Source organism: Maniola hyperantus, chromosome 26 (genome assembly GCF_902806685.2).
Source record: "Maniola hyperantus chromosome 26, iAphHyp1.2, whole genome shotgun sequence".
NCBI classification, from domain to species: Eukaryota; Metazoa; Arthropoda; class Insecta; order Lepidoptera; family Nymphalidae; genus Maniola; species Maniola hyperantus.
Window position 1 is genome coordinate 4262744 of NC_048561.1, and position 20185 is coordinate 4282928.

The following is a 20185-nucleotide window of genomic DNA, read 5'->3' on the forward strand; positions in this document are numbered from 1 at the left end:
TGCACCCCATTGCCTGACACAAAATTAAAACACAACTTTATACAAATTCTAATTTAGTTTGAGAAATATAACAATTAAAGCTTAAAATAAACAATTTTAATATTAATTAGTCATCACCATTTTGTCAAAAATAAAACTTACAACTAAACTTAAATAGTACTTACAATTGCGAATAAAACTTACGTAAAAAATTTACTCACCGAGCGCGAAAAAACGTTACGTCTTATCAGCCGAGACACCGTGGTGTGACTGGCGCGACACTACGCTTTTACAACATGGTGGCCGGTATGTCTATGCACACAAGCAAAGGCATGTTTGTGTGCCGTTTAGTTTTTCTGTTATACTTACTGTACGAATGTGCCCCGCGTACGAATGGTAACCACTTTCCCCTAATAATATTTTTCGTATTGTCACATTCCTAGATGTTAAATTGGACAACCATAAAGAATATGAGACACTATTAAATCATAGTCTTTCGGGTTGGGTAACATTGACGTTGATATCCTGTCGCGGGATAACGATTTGTTTAAAATATTACTACAAATATTTATTTTAGACTCCAAGTTTATGATTGGGTCAATTTTAGCATAATAATTTTGGATATATTTTTATCTGGATATGACACGCGCTTCATTAAAACACGCGTTAGCATGTGTACGGCCTGAATAAAATGTATGTAGTTGTAAACGCGCGTTATCAAAACGCGCGTTAAGCGCTTGTCATCTGAACGTAGCCTTAAAGTTCACATCCGTTCAATTATTTTTTTACAAGTTTTGCAAATCAAAACAATCTAATTATCTTACGCCATTGCAAAAATGCGTCACTCACTCCACAGAAAACTTGATACACGCGAAGCGCGGCAAATTCAATTTGATGAAATGTCATTTTATTACAAATGATGACCCAGATTATCTTTAAAGGCATGTAATTTAAGTAGGCGTGTATACGGTGAAACGTAGCGGGCTAGATCTAGCCCCACTAGGTACATAAGGGAGGAGGGCTCGAACCTCCGTCCCGTTAGATATTCCTAACCGGGTTGTGGGAGACTAAATCAAACAGCAATGAACACACGACACACACGCCCTCGGGCGTTTATTTCAATTAACACAATATCCTTAATATCTAGACTACTACAATTACACACTTGTCTTAGTCGCTAAGTTCGGGACGTCCCGAACCCGGGGCAGAGTCCTGAGGGAACCCTCCCCGGAGAGGTGCGCGGTCGGGTGGATCGGGCGAGCCGCCGGCGGCTCGTAAACGCGGACGGGGTACGCGAGGGGGGGAGCGAGGGTGCGGAACGGTCTGACGGACCCCAGTGAAGCTGGGGTACGATCAGAGCCTCCTGTTGTGCCCGCTGGTTCCACCACCCACCCGTCGTAAGCGTGAGCCACGTTCCGACGTGTGTGGCGAGTAGTGTCCCCAGGCGGACTGCCGGCCCGTACGGGGTCATCTTGCGCCTCCTTACGGAAGCGGGGGTAATCCGTTCGGGGCTGGTTAGCCCCCTGCGGATGATTGCGATCGCGCACCGTAAAGACGGTGCGGTCCTTGGATAGCCCCTTGCGGGGCATAGATGAGATTCATTCAGCTCGGGCCGATGGCACTAGGCGTCTACTCTACCTCGCAACCCGACTCGGAACGAGGTCGCGAGGTAGAGCCTTCCTGTCTGGAGGACGAGCGTGCCATGGGGCGATGCCCCGCAAGTGGTCGTGTGTGGATTGGTCCGCACGGTCGAACAGCTTCCTGGCCAGCCGTTCGACGAACTTGTCTATGTCCTCGATACGTAAGTCTCTCTGTATGGTAGAGTTCCTTACGTACCGAGGGGCGTTTACGATCTTTCGAAGCGCAATATTTTGTTGCGCTCTGATAGTTTTTCTTGTGGCCTCCGTGGCTAGGGCATACCACGCGGGCGCGGCGTACGTAAGGCGGGAGCGTACATATAATTTGTAGACTCCCAGCTTAGTGCGCAGTGGCATCTTAGAGGCGAACACGGGGCGGAGTGCGTGTGTGGCGACTCGGGTCTGGGCGACTATGTTTTTCGTGTGCGGCTTCATGGAGAGGTTGCTGTCTAGCGTCACCCCTAGGTAGCGGGCAGTACGGCTCCAGGCAACCGTCTCGCCTAGGAGCCTGAGGTTCGGGGGAGGGTCCTTTTTCCCCGGGCCAAAGAGGATGGCTTGGGTCTTTTTTGGGTTGGCTCTGAGCCTCCATTTTTGGAGCCATAATGGGATTTCCTCCAGGACTTTTTGGATTTTCGACGCGGCGTGGGCATGGTTGAGCGAGGATGCCACGTACGCCGCGTCGTCTGCATACAAAGCCAGGGTGACGTTCGGAGAGGTGGGGATGTCGTCTGTGTAGTGGGCGTACAGCACTGGCGATAGGCAGCTGCCTTGTGGTACGCCCGCTTGGATTGGTTTCTCTTCGGACATCGCTGAGCCCACTCTGACTCGGAATGTCCTTTCCTGAAGGAAGGAGCCCAGGACTTTCAGGGCCTGGGGAGGCGTCGAGGTGGTGGCGAGTTTAAAAATTAGCCCGTTGTGCCACACACGGTCGAACGCCTTTTCCATGTCAAGGAAGACCGCCGCTGTCTTCTCTTTTTTGTTAGAGGCCGCTGTGATGAAATGGAGGACTCTGGTCAGCTGTTGTGTAGTGCTGTGTTCGGCCCGGAAACCGAACTGTTCCGGGCGTGGCGAGAGGTATGGCACTAATTTTTCAGCAGAAGGCACTCGAACACTTTGGAGATAGTTGGGAGAAGGGTTATGGGTCTGTAGCTTTCCGCTAACAGGACGTTTTTCCCGGGCTTGGGTATCACGATCACCACTCCCGTTTTCCACGCGCGAGGGAAGTGACCCGATCGTAGAACGGCATTAGGTGTTTTAACGCAGCGTTTGTTATGCCGTCTACGCCGGGGGCTTTCCTGGGCTTAGTTTTCGCGATGGCTCGCTTGACCATGCCCGGGGAAAAGAAAATTGAGTCTGTAGCTACTGGTCGGGCAGCTAGGACGTCTTTAACCCGGTTCTCCACCATCTCCAAGTGAGTAGGGTCCTGTGATGGGAAGGGCTTGAATTGTTCCTCGAGGTGGACGGCTAGTATCTCTGCTCTGTCCTCGTCTCGGTATCTGACGTTCCCATCCGGGTGTCGTAAGGGGCGGATGGGTACCGGAGCTCTCGTAAGTTGGCGGCATAGTTTATGTAGCGATGATGCATCGTCAGCGGCGTTCTCTATAACTTTGTCCCAGTCCTCGGCGGCTTTTTCACAAAGCAAGTTTTTGATTTTCTCGCCTAACTTGTTGAGTTGCGTTTTGAGGACTGGGCATCGAGTTGCCTGCCATTGCCGGCGGATCTTCCTTTTTTGGACTGGCTTTGGATCGCGTAAGGTAGAGGCGTTTTCCTATTGGACGAGAGCTCGGTAGTGGCCTTCTCGAGTGCCTTCAGGATGTTCCTTGCCAGTCCTTCGGCAGCGAGGTCCACTTGTTCGGGCGTTTGGACGATTCTTCGCTCTTTGCTTAGGGCCAGCTCCTTCTCGAAGATCTCCCAGTTGATATGTCTTCGTGTTGCGGGCGTCGGTGTGTTCCTGGCGTCTTGATTAAAGATTGCCAGGACTGGGACGTGGTCTGAGTCCATAGCGTCACATAGCACTTCCAGGGCTGGAGTTTTTCGGAGATTTTTGGACACTATTAAATCTATGACGTCAGGCATCTGGGAGGTCACATCAGGATAGTGAGTGGGCGTTTCAGGACCAGTAACATGGTATCCATTAGACTCGGCGTCGTGTAGGAGCCTCTTTCCAGTCCGGCAGGTTCGGCTAGAGTTCCAAGCGGGGTGTTTTGCATTCCAATCTCCCACCAGCGCCGTGGGAAGATTGGATTCCAGGAGTTTATGGATGTCCTTGGGATCCAGCTGTGATTGTGGTGGGCGATAGACACTGTAGAGCCTGTGTGGTCGGTTGTCAATCAGTAGCTCTACCCCCAGGGCTGTATGGAGGTTGTGGCGGTCGGCGGGAGGACTTGGTGTACTATCTTTCTTTTGATTAGAATCGCCAGTCCGCGCTTGGCATGTGTATCCGCATCCGGGTCATCCAGGCGGTACGTGAAGTATCCGGGAAATTTGGCTTTGAGCTTACTGGCGAAATGTGTCTCACAGATGAAGGCCAGGTCCACGTCCTGCTCGGCAAGGAGAGCGCGTAGTGTCCTAATCTTCTTAGGGAGTCCACAGTGTAAGGGTGATAAATCGGGCGGAATGGAAATATACCCGGATACGGAATGATCTACCACCTTACAAAGATTAGAGGAAAAAAAAATAATTTTAATTTACTTTACTTGATCTATCTACCTAGTAAAGAATAGAAGCTAGCCGTCGACTCCCTTGTAATGCATATGAGGTGTTATAAATGAAATTTGCTAGATGTTAGGCAAAATTGTTTTTAATGTAACTTTTACCGGGGTCGCTTAATACAGAATGATGGCTAATAATGCTTAGTTATTCTAGCTTAATGCCAAGACTTAATTTAGATACATTAGAATGACTTAGGTAGATAGTACATAAGATCTATGTTTTAAATTTAAGATGCCATTGGCATGGAATAGACAATGACACAGTAAAATTCATAAAATTGTTTCAAAATAAAAGCTCAGTAGTAAAGACAGGGTTCTTACTGTACACATACACTAAGAAGGTTCACTAAACTGTTGCAGGATACAAACATTTGCTTACTTGTAGGTGCGAAGACTGCAAGGTAGCTGGACGGCATCGGCCAAGATCCAAAACTCAATTTAACTTGATTCTTCACAACCGAAATGTTTCCTTACAAAGATTTTCACCAAGTCTTATCCATAGCAATTAAGTTGTCAACGTGAATGTGCCAAAGAAATAAATACGAAAGCCGAAAACGTAAACGTAAAACTAAAACGGAAAACTGAAGCTAAACGTAAAACGTAAACGTAAACGTAAACGTAAACCCTGTAACAAAGAAAAACAAGATTATAATTTGTGCTGTGTGAAAATTTCGACACGTGGAATTTTCCCGATCAAACACAACTCACCTATTGAACTCCTGGCCACCAATGGTTTTCAGAAGTCCACCCACAACCCATTATCCTCATTTATTTGGGAAGTTAAAATAACTGGAACTGAAAGAAATCATGAGATTAGGATTTTCTCTAACCAAACCGCCATTTTGTCGAATCCACATTACTTGATTTTTCACTCACCATAACTGATGAAACATTGAAAATACGTTAGGATGACTAAAATTTATGACTATTGTATTTTTCCAGGCGAAGCCATGGGCGAAAAGAAGTGAGATTTTCCTGGAACGAAAAAAATTCGTCTTCACATGTTGACTCCAGGAAAATTCTAAATCTCAGCAATCGGTGTTGCCAGACGCAACCCGAGTGTGGCCGCTCCCAGCTAGTTTGATCATAAAGCCAATTCACTTTTGAATATTTGCGGAACCTAAGGACATATTATAAGAACCGTTTTGTTAATGACTTAACAATAAACAAATGATATTATGGTTTTATTTAATTATTTTGTTTTATTTTTACGACAATTGACAACGAAGCAAACGCCATCTATTGTGGCTCGAATGAACTCTGAACAATCGACCCACGCGTAGTTCTGCACCTTGATGCTAGGTGGCACCAACATACTTTGAACAAAATAGATTTTAATTAAAAGCGAGACGCCAGTTAGTAGTTCAAAATTTACAACGTCACAATACTTCCCCTCCTACGAAAAGGTTCAACAGGTTGAACCGCGCTGCCCTCAGCGTCATCCAACAACTACTAACAATTTGCCTGAAACAAACAAAAAAAACACAGAAGTTACGCGTGAACGCACATCTACTACTAACAAGGAAAATTGTCTAACAAAATAAATATACTGAAAACAGTGTAAGGTTTTATACATTATACTTAACTACACAACCCTAACTTCTAAAAAGAATATATACAAAAAAACTTCATGGTGTCTAAGACACTTTAGTGGAAACATCTTGGCATCATTCTTCAGCTGACTGATAGAATGCGTCTAGGCCTACGGTGGTTCACTCTTTTAAACTACCATCGTAATATTTGTTACTCAACAAATACGGAAAATCTGGTTGTGAACGGGTCCATCTGATATGGCAACCGTTCTCTATCCCATTCGGAAAAATAAAACCGAATCAAAATCGGAATATGAGAAAAAAAAACGAAATAACTCTCCTAGAAAATAGATCTCGGAACAGAATCGGAAAAATAACAGAAATGATCCATTATCTAGAAGGAAAACGAAAACAAAACACAAAACCCCCCCTTTTCGTTATCCCCAAAGTACGATATTTGCATTTTTACTTTCTCAACCGGTTGGTCTACCACAAGCATTCCAATCATCACATATTCATCCCTACATACATCCACTACATTCATCCTCAACTGAACCATGGTAATGTTACTGTTAATTCAGAACATCACTACACTCATACAAATTCCTAATTGAATATTGATAACTTAAATATTCAAACAGTTTAGACCAAACTAAGTAATGGCAAATATCTACTTCTTAATATCCTTAATATGCCAAGTGCCTATTGGGTGGTTGTCAGCTACTCTAACTAGTTCGTAAACCAAAGGTGACAAAACCTTGACAACCCTGCACTTTTCATACTTAGGTGCCAGCTTAGCTGCGAAAAAATTTGTAGCGTCGCTTTGTGGATAGGTCTTTTTCCACACTATGTCCCCAACAGAATAGCTTGCAGACCTACGCCTTAAGTTGTAATGCGTTGCATACTCTGCATGAGCCTGAAACAAATTTCTCCTAACCTGACCAAATATGTCCTCCAAATTTCCAAACTTTCCTGCGTATTCCTCCCTTGGAATTCCGGCCTCGTACTCCTTATCCGTGTCCTTATAGAAGGAACCATTTAAAACCGGTTCTCTAGCGTGGACAAGGAAGAACGGGGAGAATCCAGTGGATTCATTAACCGCACTGTTTATGGCGAACTGGACCTTGTACAGGTTTTCGTCCCAGGACCTGTGGTTATCTTTCACAAAAGCGGCTACAGCAGTCATAACAACCTTATTGTACCTCTCAACAAGGTTAACTTGCGGAGTGTACAGTGGTGTGTAGTGTAATTTCGGAATATTATAACGCTTAATGAGATTACGGAATTCAGATCCTGTAAATTGGGACCCATTGTCCACAATCACAGTCTCTGGAACACTATGGTTCAAAAATACAAAATTCTCTAGCGCTTTAACAACAGCGGCACCTGTGGCACGCCGTAACGGAAACAACATTGTATATTTCGAAAAACAACACGTCACCACAAAAAGAAATGTAAATCCTGATTTAGACCTAGGCAAAGGTCCGACTAAATCAGCCGAAATGACCTGAAAAGGTCTCTCGCAGACTTTAGGCTTCCCAAGCAGACCTGGAGTGGCTGATGTCGTGTGTTTATACGCAGAGCAAGTATCACAATTCTTAACGTACTCAACCACGTCCTTATACATACCACGCCAAAAATATCTGAGGGATAATCTGCGATGAGTTTTGAACACACCAAAATGACCTGCAGTTGCATCTGCATGGTTTTGTTGCATAATGCTAAGGATGTCGTTCTTGTGGACTACCTCTTTCCAGTCGAACTCACTGAGAAGCTGGTATTTACATTTACTGTAACGATATAGTTTATCGTTCAAAATACTAAAATTCGGAAAATTTGCTGGATTGATTTTACAGCCATTAAATGTTTTGTCATACCAGTCATCTACCAAAACTTGTTGACTAGAGTTATCATTACGATCACCAACTACATCTACGTGTATGAGTCTCGACAAGGTATCCGGAACTACATTATCACAACCCTTCCTATGTTCGATAACAAAATTATACTGTGATAATCTACAACCCCATCTGGCGAGTCGTCCTGAGGGATTTTCTAAATTTAAGAACCACTTTAGGGATGCATGGTCTGTGATAATTGTGACTGGCTTGGAACCAAAATAAGCCTGAAATTTCTCCACTGCAAAAATCACAGCTAGAGCCTCGCGTTCCGTCGCGCTGTAATTCCTTTCGTTTTTATTTAGGCTCCTACTGACATACGCAATGGGATGATCGCAACCATCGGTTTCTTGCGTTAGCATACCGCCAACACCATATGCAGAAGCATCACAATGTATTTTGAATGGTTTTTCAAAATTCGGTACCGCAAGAACAGGTGCGGTTACCAACGCATTCTTCAATGTATTAAATGCTACCTCTGCCTGTTCGCTCCACTCAAATTTAGGTGCGTTCTTTCCTTTACTCGTTAGTCTATTGAGTGGTGCAGCGATGGTTGAAAAATTCCTAATAAAGCGCCTGTACCAAGAACAAGTGCCTAGGAAAATCTTTACCTCCTGTGCAGTTTTTGGGGTCGGAAAGTTCAAAACTGCGGCAACTTTTCCAGGATCTGTGCGTAAACCAAATTCATCCACTATATACCCTAAATATTTCAAAGAGTTTCTAAAAAATTACATTTATCAAAATTTATGGATAGTTGAGCCATTTTTAGTTTATCCAGAACTCTGTTTAATAAAATTAAATGGGTTTCAAAATCAGCAGAACAAATAACAATATCATCTATATAACAAAATACTATTCCATTTTCAATATCACTACAAAAATTTTGATTAAATAACTGGTCCATTAACCTCTGCTGTCGTGCTGGTGCACCGCATAGGCCAAACGGCATGACTTTAAATTTGAATAACCCTCTACCAGGAACTGTAAAACTGGTTTTTTCCTGAGAGTCGTTAGCTAACGGAATTTGCCAGAAACTTGAACTTAAATCAATCGATGATAAAAACCTTGCCTCTTTCAAGCTATCTAGAATTTGTGGAATGTACGGTATTGAGTATGAATCCCCCTTTGTCACTGAATTTAATTTCCTGCAATCTAGGCAAAATCTCCAGTCTCCATTTGCCTTTTTCACTAAAATTGCTGGGTTATTCCAAGGGCTTTCACTCGGAGTAACTACGTCCATTTCCAGCATCCTATCTAACTCTTTACTTAAAGCTTCCTTCTTTTCGGGAGAAAGTGGATATTGTTTTATTTTTATTGGCAAGGCATCACCGGTGTCAATAACATGTTCAATTAATTTTGTTCTACCCAATCCAATTTTCTCTGAAGAAATATCTAAAAATTTATTTACTACAGACTGGGCTAATTCTTTCTGTTGAGATGATAAGTTTTCAAAAGAAGTGATGGTATGAATTTGTTTATTATCAATCGCACAAATATTGTAAAATTGAGAAGGTGCCTTAATTAATTCTAAATTATCAAAAATGCCAGGGGCTAACTGAAATGTTTTCCAAAAGTCACAGCCAAAAATAACATCCGCTATTATAGAGGGTACTACAAAAAATTTTATTATGTGAGTTACGGAATTATAAGTAATCGGAATAAACATATAACCCATGCAATCAAGTTTGTCTCCATTTGCCACTGAAAATGTGGTATCAATACTGCTATGCAATTTATAACCGAATCTCAAAAAAACCTTGTGCGCCTGGTTACCCAAAATTGACGCGCAAGCACCGGAATCTAGTAAACCTGTAATCTCAAAACCGTCAACAAAAACCTTTAAATGTGGCCTAAAGTCTCGTTTATCCACTGAATACAGAACTGTGTCAGGTAAAAGGGATGTTTTGTTGTTAATGACCAAGTTCTTTACTTGTGTCTCTGCACAGTTCTTACTAATTAGTTTTTTGAATTTTTGTCCGGAGCGGGTTTACTAATCGCCTTTTTACTACAACTTGGACATGTCTTTACCGTAAAGTTCTGACGTCCACACGAAAAACATCTAATAAATTTCGGAACTGTCCTGCAAAATTTAAAGGAATGGTTACCCTTGCCGCACTTGTAACATAGTTGTTTATTTGTTTTCGTAAAATCAGTGCCTTTACTTGTATCAACCTTAGGTGCAGGTGTGACTGAAAGTGTGTTTATCTGTTTTGTCACTTGTTTGTAAGCAAACTCTGAACTTAAAGTTGCCTTACTGTTAGTAGGCTCAGAAAATAAGGCGGAACGCTGCCTCGCAGCCTCTAGTTTGCGACACTTTTCCTTCAACATTGCGACAGACTTAATGTCAACAAGAGCTAATTGTTCTGAGTAAAAAGGGCGAATATTATGTAATAAAATTTGTAACTTTTGTTCTTCGGAAAGTGGTGTTGACAACCTTGAAAACATGCCAAACATTACAGCGAAATAGATAGACACAGGTTCTTCAGAGCCTTGTGTTCTTGCTCGAATTTCACCTAGCAACCTGTAGTCATAATCTACTGCATCAAATTCCTCTAAAAATAAAGTTTTCAATTCTGACCAAGACGAAACTTGACATTTGTTGCCTCTGTACCATAACAATGCTCGGCCTGTAAAAAGATGAAATGCAGAAACAAATAATTTTCCATCTGAAACGCCATAAGATCTTTTATATTCCTCAACGCGTTCGATGAAACTGCGCGGATCACCCTGTCCGTTGAAATGTAACTTCCACTTGGCAACATTTTTATCACCAGTGCAGTCAACGGCGGTACTCTCGGAATCCAGTGATTCGTCGTGAGACGACTCATTGTCAGCATCTAATCTGGAAATCAAACTCTGCAACTTTGTATGTAATTCACTCTTCCTACTTATTAAGCTGAGTTCGGAACACTGTATTCTCAAAATTCTAAAGTACAAATGTGAAGCTAAAGCTTTAGACCTACAGAGGGCATGTCTATCTTTAGTGTCAGAACACTTTTTTAATAAATCTTCTAAGTCTTGAAGTTTTTTAGTAATAACCCCTAACTCACTTTCAGAAGAGAAATCTGTTTCTAAAATTGATTCAGAAGGAATTTCCTGAATTAATTGTTTTAACTGTTTCTTTAAACCTAGCACTGTAGGTGCTGGAGTTTCGGAACGAATGGATACCTCATAACACAATTCGTCCTTCAAAAGTGAATGAAACTGGGCAAAAGTCTGTTCCATTTTGTTAAGTCAAAACACATTTAACAAAATATCGAGCTTGTGTAACTGTCTATGTTTAGCCTTATACAAATTGGTTAAACACAAACACAAAAGAAGTTATTTAAACTATTAAATATACACAAGCAAAATACACAACAAAAACAATATTCTTAAGTCTATCCTAACTATTTTATCAATTATGTTCCTATTCCAAAATATTGTTAATAATACAAGCACATATTATTACTATAGTAAACAAAATATAACAAAATAAAACTTCCCAAAATTGAATAAATGATTGTAAGGTGCAGTATCACCTTTATGAGTACACAGTGTGTTACAACCTTTACAATTACAAAAGTAAACAGGCAACAAAGTTGCAATGAACTCTGACTAGCATATTATCTTTCAAAAAAAAAAACAAAGAGATTGTGCAATGGTTTGATGACTGTTACTTTACACTTTTAACACATAACCTAAAATACAACAAAATCTGTTTCTAAATGTCACTTTAAACTACCAGCATTCAATTAAACTTAACATGTTTTGTGTGTGAAGTAGCTTTTATCATAACCTTAACACAGCTCTAAACAAAATTTCAACAAAATAATGAAGTATCAAGTCACTGAAAAAAAATTGTTCATAACTTCATACTTGAACTTAATGTAATCTCTGAATATAGTTTATATATTTAGTTTCACAAGTTGTAACTCTTAGTATTTATAAATGTATGTGTGTAACTAGTTAACAGGACATAGCGTTTCAAAACTTTAATTATACTAAGTTACCGGAATTTTCAAACATAAGATGTACTTACTATTGAAAGCAATACCCAACAACAACTCAGTTAAGCAATGTTTATTACTAAACTGAAGGCAAACATTCACTTATACACCTCCAAGGTAAGTCAAATAACATAATTGAACGGCATAAACACCATTTATAATGTGTTAATTAAATAAGAAAAAACCACTGTTGGACTATACTCAGAAAATTACTTAAACTATCAAACAAAATTTCTAACTCTTAGTTATTATTTAGTTAGTTAACCATAAAAAACAGCTTAGTGCTCTTTGCAATGTGTCACTACTTAGAAAATTGTACAATCAGCGGAGTACATTTCATAAAATTCACAAAATTTCTCAAAATATACTGAAATAACTATATAAAAAAACGTTCGGGCGCCATTTGTAAGGGTGATAAATCGGGCGGAATGGAAATATACCCGGATACGGAATGATCTACCACCTTACAAAGATTAGAGGAAAAAAAAATAATTTTAATTTACTTTACTTGATCTATCTACCTAGTAAAGAATAGAAGCTAGCCGTCGACTCCCTTGTAATGCATATGAGGTGTTATAAATGAAATTTGCTAGATGTTAGGCAAAATTGTTTTTAATGTAACTTTTACCGGGGTCGCTTAATACAGAATGATGGCTAATAATGCTTAGTTATTCTAGCTTAATGCCAAGACTTAATTTAGATACATTAGAATGACTTAGGTAGATAGTACATAAGATCTATGTTTTAAATTTAAGATGCCATTGGCATGGAATAGACAATGACACAGTAAAATTCATAAAATTGTTTCAAAATAAAAGCTCAGTAGTAAAGACAGGGTTCTTACTGTACACATACACTAAGAAGGTTCACTAAACTGTTGCAGGATACAAACATTTGCTTACTTGTAGGTGCGAAGACTGCAAGGTAGCTGGACGGCATCGGCCAAGATCCAAAACTCAATTTAACTTGATTCTTCACAACCGAAATGTTTCCTTACAAAGATTTTCACCAAGTCTTATCCATAGCAATTAAGTTGTCAACGTGAATGTGCCAAAGAAATAAATACGAAAGCCGAAAACGTAAACGTAAAACTAAAACGGAAAACTGAAGCTAAACGTAAAACGTAAACGTAAACGTAAACGTAAACCCTGTAACAAAGAAAAACAAGATTATAATTTGTGCTGTGTGAAAATTTCGACACGTGGAATTTTCCCGATCAAACACAACTCACCTATTGAACTCCTGGCCACCAATGGTTTTCAGAAGTCCACCCACAACCCATTATCCTCATTTATTTGGGAAGTTAAAATAACTGGAACTGAAAGAAATCATGAGATTAGGATTTTCTCTAACCAAACCGCCATTTTGTCGAATCCACATTACTTGATTTTTCACTCACCATAACTGATGAAACATTGAAAATACGTTAGGATGACTAAAATTTATGACTATTGTATTTTTCCAGGCGAAGCCATGGGCGAAAAGAAGTGAGATTTTCCTGGAACGAAAAAAATTCGTCTTCACATGTTGACTCCAGGAAAATTCTAAATCTCAGCAATCGGTGTTGCCAGACGCAACCCGAGTGTGGCCGCTCCCAGCTAGTTTGATCATAAAGCCAATTCACTTTTGAATATTTGCGGAACCTAAGGACATATTATAAGAACCGTTTTGTTAATGACTTAACAATAAACAAATGATATTATGGTTTTATTTAATTATTTTGTTTTATTTTTACGACAATTGACAACGAAGCAAACGCCATCTATTGTGGCTCGAATGAACTCTGAACAATCGACCCACGCGTAGTTCTGCACCTTGATGCTAGGTGGCACCAACATACTTTGAACAAAATAGATTTTAATTAAAAGCGAGACGCCAGTTAGTAGTTCAAAATTTACAACGTCACAACAGGCATTCCAATAAAGGGTTCTCAGGGGGCTATGGAAGGTTTATGAGGTTGCTCATCCCTCTGAGGACCGCGGCCACTGGGTCTCCCCCGGCGCGTAAGGTTTGTAGGACGTCAGTCAGGACTTGGATGGCTGCTTCCATGATGGCCATTCGTTCTTCTGACGTTGTTGTTTTTTCCGCTCTTGGTAGAGCGGTGTCTTTCTTCGGTTTGGGCTTCATCCCTCTCTTTTTACCCTTAGTTTGGCTACCCCTGGGGGTGGGGTCGTTTGCGGGAGTGCGAATGTTAGATCCCGCGGTGGGTGGAGGTGGTGGCGGGGCGGTCGTTTCCTCTCTGGTTCGCGATCTGGAAGTGGAGGCTTGTCTCCTCTTTTTTTGGGCGTCGTCGGTCCCTGTGGCGACGGTGGAGGCAACGGTGCCTGCGCGCTTATTTTCGGAAGACTGGGCAGGAAAGGTTGTTTGCCGGGTGAGGGCCACCGCAATTTGCGCAAGTGGCCGGCTCTTCTCGCGGCCGAGGGCATTCGTGGGCGCTGTGCGGACCGGCGCAGCGTACACACGCCTTCGGTCGGTGGCAGTTATGGCTGCTATGGCGCCAGCCCTGACATGAATGGCACTGGGCGGGCCCTTTCTTCCCGCGCCAGGCCTCTATGGTCACACCTGGCATGTTTAGTAGTTCTTTCACCTCATAGATGGCTGGCACGAGGGAGGGAGTTCTCTTTAGGATGGCAAAGTATATACAGCCCGGGCGTCCCTTCCGGGCCTTTATCGGGCGTACTAGCTCTGGTTCGAAGCCGAGAGTGCGGAGGTCTTCAACGATTTCGTCTGTAAATTCGCGGTAAGGAGTATGAGAACCACGAGATTCTTTCCGTTTTCTCCAGCTCAGAGAGGTATCGTTGGATCATACGGTACTCGTGGTCTTCGGTAGGGCTAAATTTAATACCCTTGCCGAAGGGACGGGCGTTCGGCGCTCTACCTAGCTTCGCGCGTAGTTGGCGTAGGTGGTGGGCCCAATTGGGTAGCGTCTCTACAATAAGTGGCGGGTACCTGGGAGTTTTTGCCGCCTTGGCTGCGCCGTCCGAGGAAGCGGTCGGAGGTGGGCCCTGGCTTGAGCTGGCAGTGGATGTGGCGGTGTTTTGTGGCTGACTAGGCGTTCTCGCGGCATCTGCAAATGATGTCGACGCGTTTTCATCAGCGGCCGCCGTAGGAGGCGGCGGCGACCTGGGAGGCGTGGCGGTGGGGGGTGCTTGTGAGGCTCCTCCCTCCATCGTGTCCATTTGAAACACGCGCGGCGCGGCAGGTGGTCGCGCGCGCATGCGTGGGTCGCGTGGTGGGAGCGCGGTAGCGCTCGTGCGGGCTACCTTGCTTACTTCCAGTTCCATCTCGGTGCGCTGACGCTTGAGTGTGGTCGGCGCGGCTTCGGGGATCGGCGTGAGGGAGGCGAAGCGGACCGCTTCCTCCATCTCTTCCTCCGTCGGAGTGCTGCTTCCAGCCTGCTCTAGTTGGCGCCGACGATCGTTGAGGCTCATCGCTATAGCCTTTTCGAGATCCGCCGATAACGCTCCCGACTGCCGGCCCGGGCGGTCGGCTCGGCTATTTATCGGCGCAGACATCAGGGGGCTTGGAGGAGAAGCGATGCGCGCGCACCGGCGCGCTGATTGGCTGGCTTGGTCACACCACCGGCATAATCGCAGCGCGCCCGGCGGACACGCCGCTCGGCACGTAGGCCACCGATGATTCATCTTGGAACCTTCCCGAAGCTCGGCTTGTGACTGCCTCGTCACAACGGAAGCTAAAATTTTCTTAGGCAAAGCATGGTATTTTACAGAAGCTAAAATTTTCTCAGACAAAGCATGGTCTTTTACAGAAGCTAAAATTTTTTCAGACAAAGCATGGTCTTTTACAAAAGCTAAAATTTTCTCAGACAAAGCATGTTCTTTTACAGAAGCTAAAATTTTCTCAGACAAAGCATGGTCTTTTTCAGAAGCTAAAATTTTCTTAGACAAAGCATGGTCTTTTACAGAAGCTAAAATTTTCTCAGGTAAAGCATGGTCTTTTATAGAAGCTAAAATTTTCTCAGACAGCATGGTCTTTTACAGAAGCTAAAATTTTCTCAGGCAAAGCATGGTCTTTTACAGAAGCTAAAACTTTCTCAGACAAAGCATGGTCTTTTACAGAAGCTAAAATTTTCTTAGGCAAAGCATGGTCTTTTACAGAAGCTAAAACTTTTCTCAGACAAAGCATGGTCTTTTACAGAAGCTAAAATTTTCTCAGGCAAAGCATGGCATTTTACAGAAGCTAAAATTTTCTCAGTCAAAGTATGGTCTTTTATATTTTCCAATAAGCCTCGATATTCGTAACTTGGGATTGTCATATTGCTGAGTGCATTTGTCTGCATAGTGCATATCGTCTCGAACTCAGCCTTTTTCTCTATCGCTGCTTTATACCTGAGGACAAGAACAATATTCAATAAGTACTAGTCTCTAGTAGTAGTCTCTGTCTGTCTAGTATTTCTTCATGCTAAAGGACGTGTTTTCTTAATGGTAAGGGGTTTTCTGAAATACTAATGCAGTGGGACTCCTAGCTGCGCAATGTACCCACAGAGTAGTAACATACCTAATTATGGTTAAAAATTTCACGATTCTAAGTCAACGGGAACCCTATAGGTTGCTTAACAATCATGACAGACAGACAACGAAGTGAGTGAAGACAACTGGCTTAGAATGGTATTCTAAATTTCAATTAGTACTGAGCACTCTTATACCGATGGCTAATAATAATTTGCGTTACCGTTGGAGCCAAGTCATAGGGCTCTCAGTGGAAGACCAGTTGCTAATTTTGTAATTAAGCTCAGACGCAGTAAACCCGATTTCGAGATAGCTAAAATGTTGCAAAACAGTGGTTTCTAATAATAGTTACGTGGGTTCATTTTGTGCATGATGTGTGGTCAAAAACCTATTTCTAGTTTTGTATTTTGCCACAATTCAAACAGTGACATATCTTTTTCATCCAACTCATTATTATCCCCGTTGCGAAATATAATGAGCTTGCTTTGTGGAATACTTTGATTGAGAAAGCGAAGCCCTTCTTTTAAAAATCTTTTACCAGTTGATTATGCTTTGTAAAGTGTTGCGCAATTCATCTTTTTGCATTAACAATGCATTAGTTAATGCAGCGAAAGTACGTTCCATTCAATAAAACCGATAGTCTTTATTTGTAGAAGATAGAAAACGTTTTAGTTCCTCGTTAACACTGAGTTTTATAAAACCTGGAGAGGTTTGATATTTTTTCTGGGCTTCAGAAAACCTAATGGAGCGCCATTCTTCCGATTTGAATCGTTGCAAATCTTCTAATCTTTTTAAATATTTCTCGTCCGATTTAGGATAAATCGGGTTTTTAACAACTGTCGAGTATTCAGATAAATTTAATTAAGCCGACAGACAGACAGACAGACATTGAAGCGATCCTACAAGTTTCCTTTTTTCCTTTTGAGGTACGGAACCCTAAAAATAATAAATATTTCAAAACAGCTGCCACAAAAATTCAGAACAATTAAAAAGCATTATTTCGTTCACGATGGTACAAAACCCTTCACAGTAATATTCCTTTCCTTCATAATGATTCCTTTTTCCCTTTTGAGGTACGGAACCCTAAAAAAGGTACATACGGCGGGTTCGCCGAGCACCAGCTGCTCTGGCCGCGGCCGTTTTTGTCGGGCAAGGCTCCGGAGGCGACCAGTCGTCCGAAGAATCGTCCAATAAACTAAAATGTCGAGGCAACCACTCCTAAAACCAACCCAACCCACACGTAGCAAACCCCGACGGCCTTTGGCCTATAACAGGGATGGCGAACCAATGGCACGCGTGCCATTGCTGGCACGCGACGAAATAATTTCGGCACGTCACTGATTACGAGTTTAAAGAAAAAAGTATAAATTATGATTATGATGTAGCATAATACCTATGAATCTTTGAAAAGCAAACGCGCGCGAGCGTTCGGGTCCGGTGCGCGGGGTGGAGGCGGGGCGTAGTTGCTATGCTAGCGCGGGGAATGCGGCGGTGGCGCGGGGCGCGGGAACGCAGCGCGGGGGCTTGACTTGAGTAAATAATAACAAACGAGGCGCAGTGCCCGCGCAAATTGTTTGTTTACGCAAAAAATAGTTGAATTTCATTGTGAAAGTGAACTTTAAAGTTTATTTAAGTTATTATTTGCTGTAATTTAATATGGCTAGTTCAGCAAAGAAACTAAAAGTGCAAAATAGCAAGGATACTAGAGAATTTCAGACTTGGTGGACTGATAAATTCGGCGTGATTAATAAAGGTGACAAAGCAGTGTGTGTTTTATGTTCTGGCACCATGGTATGTAGAACATCTTCCGTTAAACGGCATTTTGAAACAAATCACAAATCCATTTGTCAAAAAAGCGAAGCAGAGCAAAAGGAATTAATTGCGAGTGCTTTGAAAGACAGAAACAAACAGTCAACATCAATAAATAAATTTGTTGGCAAAAATTGTCATACAAGTGCGGCAAGTTACACGGCTGCAAATGTCATTGCTCGGCATAGTAAACCCTTTCAAGAAGGCGAGTTTTTAAAGGAAGCCTGGTTAGCATGCGCGCCTTCTCTTTTTGCTGATTTCGAGAATAAAAATAAGATAATTCAGCGCATCAAAGATACTCCTTTGTCCAGAAACACAATAAAGGAAAGAATCTTAAAATTGGCTGAAAATGTTACAGAGCAACAAAAGCTTGACATTCACTCTGCTTCATTTATATCGCTATGCCTCGACGAAAGCACTGACGTCACAAAATCTGCACGTTTAGCTGTTTTTGCTCGATACTGCGTAGGAAACGTCATTAAGGAGGAATTAATTGCGATAAAATCGTTACCAACAACTACAAAGGGCGCAGATATTTGTACGGCAGTTAAAAATTCGATAGTTGAAAAAGAAATTGATATAAAAAAAGTTGTTTCTGTAACAACTGATGGTGCTCCGAGTATGGTGGGTAAAAAAATTGGTTTCATAAGTTTATTTCAAACTGAAGTAGGACATTCGATTCTTGAATTCCACTGCATCATTCACCAACAAGCCTTATGCGCTAAGAGCGGTTTAACATCTCTTGATAATGTTATGGCAGTAGTTACGAAAATAGTCAACCTCATCTCTGCTCAGGCTTTAAACAAGCGAAAGTTCGACGCTTTGTTGGATGAAGTCAACTCCGTGTATAATGGCTTACTCATGTATAATAATGTTCGGTGGCTGAGTCGTGGGTCTGTACTTGAAAGATTTGTTGAATGCTTGGAAGAAATCAGACTGTTTCTGCAAAATGAGGGAAAAATTGAACAATACCCACAGCTTTTGGACGTCATGTGGCTTTCAAAATTGATGTTTTTTACAGACATATGCCAACACTTAAATACGTTAAATGTGAAGCTTCAAGGCACAAACAAAACAATAATCGTCATGATCGATCTCATTCGCGCCTTTGAGGCTAAACTGCAAGTTTTCAGAAACGATATTATCGCAAAAAACTACAAGTATTTTCCATACTTGAAAAAATATATCAATGAATCTGATATACATGAGACAACAAATGCAGAAAATATTACTGAGGAATTTATCTCTGTGATTGATTCTTCAATTAAGGAATTTTCAACAAGATTTTCTCAGTTCAAAGAATTATCAGAAACGGTCAAGTTTATTATGTACCCAGATGTAACGACCTTTCATACACTGAACTTCTCCCAGTTCGATTGGTTGGAAATTGAAGATTTTGAAATGCAGCTGATTGATTCCCAATCTAGTTCAATTTGGATACAAAAATTCATAGACATGAGAAAAGAATTAGAGTTAATTGAAACAGAAAGATTGACCAGTAATATAAGTAAAGATGCCAATAATAAAATTTTAGAAACCTGGAATGCGTTGCCAGAAACATTTAATTGTTTAAAGAAGCTGGCTCACGCTATTCTAACTGTATTTTCATCAACATATGCCTGCGAGTCATTGTTTTCAGAGATGAATAACATCAAAGACTCTGTTAGAAATAGACTGACTGATGAATCAAGTTCAGCATGCATTCTGCTAAAAGTAACATCGTACAACCCTAATATAAGTCAATTATCGTCCAATCTGCAACAACAGAAGTCGCACTAATTTTTAATTGCTCTTGTAATTGTATTTTTGGTAAATATAGAGCTTTGAGTTGATATTGTTTTTTTACATTATTTTTCCACTGATCACAAAGTCAAGAATATTTGATGGCACGGCTGCGACGTCATTAAATATTATTCCAGAAAATTGGCACGTATACGCATAAAGGTTCGCCATCCCTGGCCTATAACTTATGTTGGGGAGGGATTCAGAATCAAATTCCTCTAGGGTTCAGTGGACTGTATTTCTTGATCACAATATTCACTATTTACTAGGTTCACAATGGTTCTCTAGGTTCACAGTACTTCAAGGTTCTTACAGGTGTTCTTCGATCGGAAGCAAGAGGTGAATCGATTCTTCGAACGACGGGGTCTTCTCGCGCCTC

General features: G+C 41.7%; 3 protein-coding genes across 3 annotated transcripts in view; 2 read left to right on the plus strand and 1 right to left on the minus strand.

The window, feature by feature from the left end:
* Window positions 1-20185, plus strand: part of LOC138404242 (uncharacterized) — a 107499-nt gene that overhangs the window by 36798 nt on the left and 50516 nt on the right. The window lies entirely within an intron of this gene.
* The window catches only part of LOC117994138 (phosphate carrier protein, mitochondrial-like), a 263608-nt gene that overhangs the window by 33583 nt on the left and 209840 nt on the right, over window positions 1-20185 (plus strand). The window lies entirely within an intron of this gene.
* LOC138404235 (uncharacterized) lies at window positions 13660-16123 on the minus strand. The gene has a single exon (XM_069507639.1). It carries the CDS (start codon window positions 15733-15735, stop codon window positions 14461-14463), a length of 1275 nt encoding a protein of 424 aa, XP_069363740.1. The 5' UTR covers window positions 15736-16123; the 3' UTR covers window positions 13660-14460.